Genomic DNA, 12,129 nt, shown 5'->3' on the forward strand with positions numbered 1-12,129 from the left:
TATTATTTCTGTCTCTCTTTTTCTTGTATTTCTCTGCATTATGATTACTTCATTCTTATTAATATTAATATTAATGTTTTCCATTATTAAGCTGTTCTTATCTCAACCCACAGATTTTACCTTTTTCCCTGGTTCTGCTCCCCATCCCACTGGGGAGAGAGTGAGCAGCTGCTGGGTGCTTAGTTGCCAGCTGGCATTAAACCATGACACCCATTCAGTCAGCATACTTGCAGCTCTGCGTGTTTGTCACTGAGCTGACTGTATGGTATTAAACTGGAGGAGAAGCAGGAAACCTCACTGCTCTGTGTCAGCCCTCCCTCTGTGTGCCTACAAGCAACGCACAAGGCAGTTTATAATTAGCATCATGACTCACTCCATACTGCTATCTGCAACTATGCCCTCAAAGGAAATGGCTTTTTCATACCCTTCAGCTCAACTCTGCATTAATGATCCTCCCCTTTTCCCTTGTGTCCCTTCTTCCAGAACTCCTGAGCTGATGTTAAGAAGTATCTTCCAGCAGGTGTGACAGAGAAGACATGAGAGACTTTGGGCTGCACTAACACTCTTCCAACTGTGCCTGCTTCCAAAAAAAAAAGGAAGACAAAGCAGAAACAGCAGCTTCCAGAATTCCATGCCTTTTCTAGAAGATAAATAGAAATCAACTGCACAAGAATATAGCCTGAATTCAAGTCATATTAAAGAAACTGAACACGACCTCCTTGCTTTCTGAAATCTGTTCTTGATTATAAGAGAATGAACTTCTGTGAACAATTAAGCAAGTGGCTTTAAAGGAAAACTGGAGAAGTAGCAAATGGTGATGCACAGAGACATCTTGGGCAGAAAAGGGATGGAGTGAATACTGAATTGACTTTCATATGCTTTGGCTTTCTAGTGTCCACTGAAGAGAAGATAAGCAAAAAGGATTAAAAAATAACTTTCTAATTTAGAAATCCAATATCTGCTTCATGTTCCTATCAAGAAGATATCAAAGAAAAAGAGACAATGGAGATCAAGGATAATAACAGGTAAAAAAACACCAAGCAAAAAAAATCTCCTGAAAAAAATTACTGTTATGCTAGCATGTTCTTGCTCAATCATCCATGGTCAGTAATTTAAAGAACTCTGAAACTTGGCACGTGTTTGTACAAAATTGCTATTTTTAAAGGTGAAATTAATTTCTTAAATTACAAAATATTATATAGGTGCCAGGTTCTGCTGCATTTACTTATAAATTGTCTCCATGAAATTTATGAGAACTGCTTGAAAAAACTCCTGTGATTAAAGGGTTCATAGTCTAACTTTCAATTTAGAGTCTCCATTCACTACAGCACTTTTTGTAAACAAGTGAAAGTTTCCTTCCTGTGCTTGCCTAACTCTGAATTCAACATATTGTTTCACTGGGATGAATGTATAATCTTGCCAACAGCTAAAATGCAAAGCAAGTTCTTTGTGGCTAAACAAAGTTAATGAGATAAGTGTTTACTTGTTGTAAGTTACAAAACAATAAGTTGTAATTGGAATTGTTCTTATTTGCTGTCAGTGGGCCTGCAGGAAGGAGACAACTTCCACCCTCAGCCTTGCAATCTGCAGATCTCTCTTGATGTGCAGTTCTTTAATGTACAGCCTCTGCTTTTTCCTGCGTGTTAAGGAGGCGGGCTTTGCATTGTGTTAGACTGTGCTTGTAAGCAACAGCTGACTACTCTTTCAGGGTCTGTTCCACTGGCTCCCTGGGTAATTCTGTGAAAACTCATGGAAGTTATATATTTCCATTGCCAGGTGACTGTGGGATAGAAAATTTGAGGCTTTGAATCCCTCTCTCTCTCTTTTTTTGTAGGTTAGTTAATTAGGCCCTTCTAATGCAAATCTTCTACATCTGGGCATCACTGAGGATTTTTCACTTCTCTGTCTTTACCCAGAAGAGGATGTGTGCTTTCTTCCCTTTTTCCTCCCTTTCTCTTACATGTGACTCATGTTTCTTCTTCTGTGCCACCTGTCCTTCTGTTTTCTGAAGCATAAACTGTAGCTTGTATTTCTCTGTGGAATTGTGTTATGAGTGAGACAGAACTTATACAGAGGTGGAAAAGAGATAAGATTATCTCCAATGATATTGCTGGATATCATTCACTGTCTCATGAAGAGACAATTGCAGAAATGCTTTAAGCTGTGTTTTTTTTACAATTATTCAAACTACTTGTCTTGTATTTCCTTCTATTTTGTATTCTAGTTTTCTCTAAATACAAAGGACTCTGTTCACTAATGCCTAGAAAACGTTATGAAAATTTGAAGCATTATTAGATGTAGTATTCAGCAAAAATAGAGATCAGTAAATACTACTTAAAATGTTTAATGCATGTGTAATCGGGACCATTTTAGTTAATGAGTTGATTTTCTCAGTGGAAAGACAGTAGCTTCATTAACTCTGAAATTAAAATAGGAAAAATGTCTTAAGGTAGTATGGAAAAACCCCAGCTTTGATAACCTGATGAATCTGTGTCCTAAATGGAGGAAAAAACACTAGGCCTGCATTAATGAAGGTGTTTAGGAGCCTGCATTAGGTCCTGAAATCAATTTGCAAATTTAGGCTCTGCTCTTTTGATGTTTCAAGGTTAAAGTGAATCTTCTAAATCTGGCCTTTTATTGGCACCAAAGGTCAAAAGAAAATACCACCAGTAATTTAACATATTGCTTATTAAAAAATGTATGCCAGCAGCAGCTTTTGCAACACTGCAGTCCCTCCTATTGTGATCCCTAAAGAGCAATTGAGGAGTTTATTTTTATAATTTGGTTTAATCTTTTGCATAATTTGAAATGTCAGACATTTTGTACTGGTATTTTGTTATTTGTACCATCTGGAATCAAAAACTCTGTGATTCTCAGCAATTCAGATTTGTGGAATAACGGTTACTGCTCCATAGTTGAGCTAAGTCCTTGTCTCCTCAAGGACTTAGCTTAAAGTAGTATTTCCTTAAAGGTGGATAAAAGAGGAAATTTTACTTCAGCATTCGAGATTTTGAAAGCTTGTAAATTTTTTTTTGGCCTTCTTGCTTTGCAAAGAATAAACTGAAACAACTTTTATGGGTTTTTAAATTATTTTCCATTAGAATTTGCTTAGTGCCATCAAGGAACTCATGTGAACACTAAAGCAAATCACAGAGAGATCAAAATCATTAGATGAAAATAAATGTCTCTTTCTGGTCTCTATGCCCTTAAAGGGTTTGCTCATTTTTAGTACTATTCAAAAGTATCCTCTTCTGTTGATATTTGACTTTTAGAACCAAATCAGCTTGAAAAAGGAATAATACTTCAGTTCTTCAATGTTTGACTAAGTTATGATCATGTAGACATTTTGCTTAGAAACTGCTAGTAATGGTTTCACATAAGGGATGCAAAGTAGGAGTATTTCTTTAAACTCACTGCGTCAATCTAAAATTATAGTTTCACCAAAATATCCAATTTGTGTAATAGATCTGAGGAAAAATGAGATTTTTTTTGAATCAAACACTTCACATGCCATAGTTTGGGGTTGTTTTTTTTTTGGCCATTTGTACTAGATAGAGCCCTAACTGGAGAAAAATTAGATGTTTTCTGTTAGTGCAGCTATTCAAATGAAACAGAAACTGTACAGTAAGGGGTGGCTTGTCAATGACTAGCACATGTGTCATCAACAAATGGTAGGCTTATTTTCAAACTTCTTGAAAAGGCATTAGTAAGCAAGGGTATAGCAAGCTCCTGGCAGTGACTATGGACCAATGCAACCTGTAATCTCTTACAGAGATACATACAGTGCAATGTTTAAAACATCTGTTGGTAACACTTAAGGCATTGATTTAAGAATGAAGGTCAGTGCTTGCTGTGTCATAAGAAGCTTTGCTGTAAGTTTGGTGTTCACTGTCTCAAACCCAGATGAAGTTGTTGAATCACTGCTCCTTGCCTGCCAGCACTGCAGAATGTTACTTGCTCTGCTGGAAGCTGCTGTGCTGCAGCGGTTTTCCTCTGGCAGGAATGACCTAGTCGTGTCTGTTTCTTATCACACCACACACCCCTCTGTAGACTCCATTCCATCTTTTTAATCACACTGACAGGACGGAAGGGACTTGCATCCATCTTTTTTCTGCTACTGCAGTCTTATTTTAAATAATTGGAAATATAAGGTGATTCTGCAATGCAGAATTTTCTGTCTTCAAGGAAATGTTACTGTGAAAATGGCTTTCATTTTATAAAGATAATTTAATGTTGCAGAGACTGTTAAAATGTTTTTTTTTATTTTTTTTTTTTTACCGCATGTCCCTTCTTGTATGACTTATATGATTTCATTCTGAACCAAATAGAATTTATTTATAGCTACAGGAGAATTTTCCATATGCATTTTTAAATCTAGGTGCTGTTCTGCTTGGAAAAGTGGTTATAAAATTGTTAGCATAGGAAATTCTATATATAATATTTAAAAAATCTCAAATCAGACTCAACCGTTTTATATCTAAAAGCTGGTTGTTTTTTGTTGTTTTTTTTTTTTTTTTTTTAATTACCATGGGTAGTCAAAAAATTCCCTGCTGTTAAGATCATGTTTTTTTTAACATTGTAATGTAAAATAATTTTTAGTAGTTCTGCATAACAAATTTGTACATGATACCTTGAAATTTTCTAGGATTACCCAGTTTCCAAGCTCTCTTTTCAAATGGAGGGGATTATAAAATTTATTTTTGTTGTTGTTGCAAAAATCTGCAAGTTGGAACATGTACTTTTTATTACTTTTTAGTCAGTCACTGTTATTTCTGTCTCATCAATTTCTAGGATATTTTTATTTAGACATGAAGTAAAAGTAAGTGGATCAGATTTTTAAGAACAGGCATGGCTAACTTCCAATAGCTCAAGAGTCCAAGTCCTTTGTCCAGAATCTTCCATTTCTGCATTACCAGTTCTTCCCAACTCTTCCCTCCTACTAAGAGGTTACATTCTAGACAGAGTCTGTGATACTCCAAGTGTTTTTCCTCTAATATTAATGTTAAATCATCACAGGACATAAGTATGTGAGTATTGTGAGTATTGTCTTGTCATGTGATGTGAACCTTGGCATAGGTTGGGGAACTTCAGCCTGGCACCAACAGCAGGATGGTCCATGGCCCTGAATGTGTCCCACCACTTGAGGAGTTTCACAAGGAGAGATGGCTACTTGAATTTGTTCTTCTCCAGGGTCCCATTCAAACATTTGTGCATGCTTTGTAAGATGTTAAATCACACCCGTGATCCCTAGAAAAGAATAATTGGATTTTGACAGTGTGGCTTGGTGGTTCGCAACTGGCCTGGAGACTATTTTAGTAGCTAATATGGATAGAACTGCACTGGGTTTCAACTCCTTCCGTTTTTCCCAGCCACCCTCATTTGTGTCCCTTCTGCAGGTATTAAGACATAAAAAGATAAACATTAAGAGATCAGAAAGCAGCCTTTTCATTCTTTTTGACATAGTAGGAAAAATTCTGTGATGATGAACTCTGAAGGGGATGTAATAAAATGGAAAGTTAAAAGAGCAAAACAGTAGAAAAATGAACAGAGTCCTACACCAAAACAAAGAGAGACATCTTTTTTTATGTTAAAATAGCTTTTGTAGTGTTTCTGGTGAAAGCATGGTCAGATCCACAATATTTTTAACATTTTCTTGCAATCCTGTAGAATTCAAGATACAAATATCTGATGAATAAAATCAGTTGTTGTAGCACTGGTACCTACCTACTCAGATACCATGTTGGATCCTGATCCACCTGATCTTTGTGGGTTTTTTTAGTTTTCTATCAATTTTAGAGGGCTTTTTTTTTTTTTTTTTTTTTTTTTTTTTTTTTTTTTTTTTTCCTTAGCTTGATACACTTTCTGCAATGGTTCATTGTGTCTTTTCCCCCTTCCACAGAAACTCTGTTGCCTTTGGCTGTCAAGCATCAGTTTTAGCTCCTGGTCATTGAGTTAAGTCTTAAATACTTTTAGTTTGGCTGTGGATTGGAATTGAGGACCTGTTGGAATGAAGTTGAACTGTTGGCTGGAGGTCTGTAGTCCATATTTTTGCTCAGAGCAGGAGGATCAGTATTGGTTCAGGTCTGTCATGTACCCCTAGACAGCTCCTCTCCTAGTGACAGGATTTTTCCTGCTGTTTCATGTGAACCTCCCAAGCCAGTTTGTTGCCATTGCTCCTTGTTAGTCTTGCACTACTAAGAGCTCAGCTCCCTGGCCATTGAAACTGCCCTTCGGGTGTATGTAGGATGTTACCATACTGCACCCTGTAGTCTCCTCATCCTCAGACTAAACAACCCAACTCCTCTCATATACTCCTTGTAGGTCATGTGCTTTGGGCCCCTGACCATGTCAGTAATCCTCTGCCTGGGAACAAAGCAAGTCCAAAACCCCACTATGTTCTGGTCACAGTAGCTTCATCAGCACTGAGCAGACTCACTTTCCTTGATCTGGAAAGCCTGGTATCCCTGGTATCCTCCAGCTCCTTTGTAGTAGGGCTGCTGTCCAGCCCCTCACTGCTGCACAGCCCGTGGTCCCTGGTGCAGAACTTTGTACACGATGAATAGTGGCCTTTCTCTGGCCCCCTCCACAAGTTTCTCAAAGTGCCCCCTCAAATTATTGGGATCACAGGCAGGCTAAGGCTCACCTTTCAGGAGCGAGCACTTTCCTTAAGTCTTGAATGGTATGAGGACTTAACACACACCCTTTTGAGATACGGCAGGATGTATGACCATTGACAGGCTCTCCGACAGAAAGCAGAAAAGGTATGCTTCCTTCTGTGTTTTGCATCCTTGAGAAAGAATGAAGTTTATCAGCTGTAACTATGTGTGCTCCATACGGTGGTGCCTGAATGCTGTGAACTGCGTGAAACACCAGCCTGCTTCCCTGCCGAAGGAGGGATGAGCCTGCGGTACCATCTGAAGATCTCATCCTCAGTCACGGCTCACGCCGTAGATGCGAAGCTGAAGCCTCTGCCTCGCCCCGGGCGACAGGGCTCTCTCTGGAGGCTCCTGGGGACACCGGGCCGCGGGGAGCCGGGAAAAGCCTCCGTGCGCCGAGGCTGAGGAGCCGCCCGGGCCCCGCCGCACCTCCGCAGCCTCGGCCGCCGCTCTTAGGGCGGCACTTCCACCGCTCCCGCCTCCTCCTCCGCCTCCTCCGCGGCGCGGGCCTCCGGGCGGCGCCGCCCCACCCCTTCCCCGTGCGGGGAGCGCCGCCGGCGGGCCGAGTAGCGGTCCTTTGTGTGCGGCGGCGGCGGGATGTGAGTGCGGGCCGGGCCGGGGGGGAGGCTGCGGGGTGGGCTTCGCCGCTTCCCCTCGGAGAGCGGGACAGGCGCCCGCCCGCCCATCGCTGCTCCCTGCGGGCTCCGGCGCCCGTCTCGGGCCTCCGCGGTGCCCGAGGGGGAAGCGAGCGGGCGGCGGCGCGGCGAGCCTTTTCTCATCTGGTGTCTGTCGTGTTGCCGCAGGCTGGCCCGGGTGACCGTCCTCCATGACTGCCTGGGCTGCAGGACCTTCGAGCTGCCGCCGTCCGCGGCCGTGCGGGACGTGAAGAGGCGGATCGAGGCGGAGGCCGGGCTGCCCCCCGCCCAGCAGCGCCTGTGGCACCGCGGCAGAGAGGTGAGGGCCGGGCGGGGCCGCGGAACCCCCGCGGCGCCTCTCGCACCGCCGGGCTAAGGGAAGTCCCCGCCCGGATGCTCCTGTGTCGTGCGTGGGCAGCGCGGTGTGTGCGCGTCCTTAGGTGTTCCTCCCCTGAGGTCGCTTGGACTACCCTCATACCGCTCTTGATGGTGCCAGCTTTTACCATCCGAGTTTTTGTTTTGTTTTCTTTCTTTCCCTGAAGTTCTCCGTGTGTTTTATCCTAATTTCTCTGGGTAGTTGTTGGGGAGAGCAGAAATTCACCGGAGAGTGCTGGTGTGTTTATTCTGCCCTCCTGCCATTCTGGCCAGTTTCAAGAGCAGAGTTGACATCACAGTGAGATGAAAGTGACAAGCTGAAGATTGAGGTCTGGGCACAGGAGAGAGTGGAATGAATGAATGAATGACCTTGTTCTGTTGAAGGCATCAGCCCGGTGTCAGTCTTTCAGTACTGCTTCCTGTGCTTCTAGCTGTGCTCTTGGGAAATGGGAACCTGGAGACCTGATGAGATGGGATGAATAGAGGCAGGAAGGGGAGAGAGAGGAGGTTGGAAGTTAGTGTCAAATAGGGCAAGGGGATTTGCAAAGGTGTAGAGAAGAGAGGGCTCTAGGAAAACCTTATTGTGGCCTTTCTAAATATAATGGGGGCTTGTAAGAAAGATGGAAGGATACTTTCTGCCAAGGCCTGAAGTGATAAGACAAGGGACAATGGTTTTAAACCAAAAAAAATTAAGTTTAGATTGGGCACAAGGAAGAAATTTTTTAGTATGAGGGTGATAAGATACTGAAACAAGTTGCCCAGAGAAGTTGTGGGTTCCCCATGACTGGAAATATTGATAATCAGGTAGGATGGAGCTTTGAGAGACCTGATCTAGTTCCTGTTCATGGCGATGGTAGGAGGGGCAGTTGAATTACATGGTCTTCAAATGTCCTATTCCAGCCCAAACTGTTCTATGACACAAGGAAACATACATGTTTTGGTTGTATTGCTTAGGAAGCTTTTAAGAACCTGGGCAACACAAGCTGGCTTTGAGGGCTCAGGTTTGAAGCAAACTGCCTGTGTAGTTTATCTTTTTTTTTTGTGTGTGTGTCCTTGATTTTGTTCTCGCCAGGCCTTCTTTTTTTGGAGGACAAGCTCTGTATCACTTTCTAAAATTTGCCTGGAAGCAAAGATCTCACTGCCACAGAAAACTTATCTTTTGCAGGGAACAGTCAGTAAGCAGACTGTAATTCTGTTTGTCTGGGATTTTTTAATAGAATACACTAGAATGTATATGGGAATATTTATTGTGTACTGTAGCAAATTTGAAAATCCTTTATAAACTTTTGAACTCCTGTTTATTGGGATGAAATGATTGTAAATTTTTTTGAGTAGTAGAATATTAATCTCTGAATAATTTTTTTCCATTAGAAGTGTTATTGTCAATTGATAGATGTTAAGTAAAGTCCAGTATCTTTTTCTCTCATGGTTCCTTACTGTATTAAACTATTGATTTGGATCTATTCAATGTCCAAGTTTCTAGCAGTGTCTTGATACAAAATCCTACCTTAAAATATTCAGTTACTCTATCCCCTTAATGCTTGGTGATGGCTTTCAGCATTCTGATATTTCTTTATATTTTAGTGGTTTCAGAATAGTTATAACTCAGTTTTATGTCTTGACAAAGTTCAACTGAAGTACAATATTTTTGCAGTTTTACGATAAACCCACTGTTGTTTTAAAGCTGATAAAAGTAAAAAAAGAATGTAAGTTTTTTTCTTACTAAGAATGCTAAATAATGATTACGTACTCTGGACTAGGGCTGTCTTATTAAGGGTGGTTAGATTGTAAGCATCTATGTCTGTGTAAACACCAGCTGCTTTCTAGTGATTTGTTTTTACCCATCAAAGTGAAGAAGTAGTCCCAAATCTACTATAAACTGAGACTAATATAATAATATAAGTTCACGTAATAGTATTTTAATCTAGTTTCTAATTAGTACAGTGGCTTTCTAAATCTGCATTTGTTGTTGTGTGCAGGATAACGTGGGTCATATATGAATCTTCTAGCAGCACTTGGTGTATGAATGAGACACACATCATATGAAACTAGAATTGCAACAAAACCTTTATGTGCTATGAATACGTAATAGTTTTCCCAATGGCTGCTAAGGAATGTGTTGCTTAGTTTGCCTCAGTTTCTCTGTGATGTTCCTGGTGAGGCACTGGAGGTTGGATTGGGTGACTTTCAGTGGTCCTTTCAAACTTGATCATGCTGTGATGGGTCTGCATGTAGAGGTAATAGGGGATGAGGCTGTCAAATTCTTCAGGAGTGTTTCTCTGACACACTTTTCTCTCTACACACTGTCTTGCCAGCTGCTTTGAGCTGCTATTGCTTAGTTTAAACCCCCTATGAAACTGCATACCCAGATGTACTTGTGGAGTATACAGACAATGTACTTCCTGTATATGTGAATTTTTTTGTGGACATGCACCTTAGAACAATAACTGCTTTAGTTTTATGCTTCCAGAACTTCCCTGAATACAAAACTTTTTCAGTTGTAGAAACAAGAGGCCATGGCTGGCTCTTAGTATGCTTCTATAGGCATTTTTTCCACCTGATTTCTTTTGGTTCTGTTATTATTAAACTGAAACTTCTGACCAAGATCTGTCTTATTTTTTCCTTCAGTTGTCTGATGGTATCAAGATTGTGGATCTTCAGAAGTCTCAAAATCAAGTTTTTCTAGAGCTTCAGTCAAAAGGGTTGAAAGGAGGAGGTATGGAAAATATTTGCTGTTTAAAACTCAAAGCATTTTCTGATGCAATATGGAGTTAATTGAAATTTTTATCTTCTTTTAATGGGAAGTGATTATTTTTTTATGAAAGTCCTAGGTTTGTCAGTTGTTTTTTCATTCTGCTCCAGAAAAATTATACTTCTCTTTTTAGCGCCTTGGTGTTTATCTTTTGTTCCTGTGATATAATGTGTAGAATTTATGTTATTGCTATCCTTTGGAATCAATAGACTTGCCTTTCAGTAGTGTTGTAGCTGCCTTGTCTCATATAAAATAAGCTGGATACTTGAAAACAATTCAGATCCTGAAAGGATGTATTTTCAGTAACCACCCTGTAAAAAATGATAACACTGGTGAAAATTTCTGGATTTCTTCTGTTGTTTTTAGGGTTTTTTCTTTGATGGTTTGGTTTTCTTTTGATTCTGTTATTTACATTTTTATTAAAAAAACCCCAAAGGTGTATCTTTTCATATCATATCTTGATAACTTAATATCTTCAGAAATGCTCTAATTAAAATGTCATGATTATTTTCTTTTTCTGCTAGCATTAATATTCTTCTCACAATAACTTTATCGTAAGTCAAGGAAATAAATGCTAATCAGATGGCATGATGAAGAAAACCCTTTTTTTCATGCAGGTATTTTATTTGATCTCACAAAATACTGAATTTCTTAGTCTGTTCACAGCATGTATGTACTGGATTATGGATTTTTAGTGACAGAGGGAAGTTTGCATATTAGCCAGAAGTTCATGTTCACATTCTCTAGAACCTGAAATAATTAGAAAACACCTATGAAAATGGACCTCATTTCTATGACATCAAACATTTTTCTTTCTGTCATTCTTGACTGCTTGCTCTGATGTTTTGCTGTGTGTAGGCTGTGGTAGACTACATAAAAAGAGTCTTATTTTCTGCCGTGCAAGTATATGGAGAATAAAGTGTAGTGGTCCTAAGAAATCTTTCATGGGAAACTGTTGCTGTATTTTTGTGCCTAGGTTTCTTAGAGATGTCACTGTAAGCAATCTATGTCTAGATAAGGTGCTTAACATTTCCTGGCCCACAGTGCTCATGTAAGACCATCTAAAACCTCTGAAGGCTTCAGTGCTAGCCTTTTGTGTTCATTCTGGAGTCTTCCAGTTCAGAGATTTTTCCTTACAGCAGGTGAATCAAGAAATGCCCTGAATTTCTAATGTGGAAGTGCATGGTCAGTAGGACCAAGCACATGGGTTGCTGAAGTACTCTGAGGATTATCCATGTCCCCTTTGTGTTCATTCATTGCTGGTGTCTATCAAATAATGCATGATATTTTCATATGATCACAAAATAATTCATGTTGGAAGGGACATGAGGAGGTTTTTACTCCAGCCTGCTGCTCAGAGTGTGGGCAGCTCTGAGGTCAGTCTGGGTCACTTGGGGGTTGGTCTGGTTGAGCTTGGAAAGAGGAGGGAGACTGCACAGACCTTCTGGGCTCCTAAATGCTTCACTGCTCTTATAGTAGAACAAGTTTGTCCTTCAAATTTGTGGTACCAGTTTTGTGTTGAATATGACCAGCTCTAATACTGAAGAAAAACCAGTTAAGCCTTTCATAGGATTCAGAGAGTAATTGTTGTGACATACACAGAGCTGTGCTCTTAAAGAGAGCAAAGTCTATCTTCATTCCTATCACTTAAAAGTTATTTGTCTGTTTTTGTGGTGGTTCCCATGGTGAATGAAATGTGTTGTTTAAACAC

General features: G+C 40.3%; 1 protein-coding gene across 2 annotated transcripts in view; it reads left to right on the forward strand.

Moving 5' to 3' along the window:
* Positions 1-631: 631 nt before the first annotated feature.
* SACS (sacsin molecular chaperone) overlaps positions 632-12,129 on the forward strand; it is a 39,347-nt gene continuing 27,849 nt past the window's right edge. Inside the window, exons 1-4 of one of the 2 annotated variants that reach the window (XM_041416113.1) lie at positions 632-814; positions 893-1,025; positions 7,460-7,610; positions 10,295-10,382. In XM_041416113.1, coding sequence (XP_041272047.1) covers positions 1,003-1,025; positions 7,460-7,610; positions 10,295-10,382 — 262 coding nt within the window. In that variant the 5' untranslated portion in view covers positions 632-814; positions 893-1,002. Of the gene's footprint in view, positions 815-876; positions 1,026-7,459; positions 7,611-10,294; positions 10,383-12,129 lie in introns of those variants that run through there. The other variant, XM_041416114.1, reaches the window with a different exon arrangement.

The sequence above is a fragment of the Onychostruthus taczanowskii genome, unplaced genomic scaffold (genome assembly GCF_017590055.1).
Source record: "Onychostruthus taczanowskii isolate IOZ18803 unplaced genomic scaffold, ASM1759005v1 scaffold50, whole genome shotgun sequence".
Taxonomy (NCBI): Eukaryota; Metazoa; Chordata; class Aves; order Passeriformes; family Passeridae; genus Onychostruthus; species Onychostruthus taczanowskii.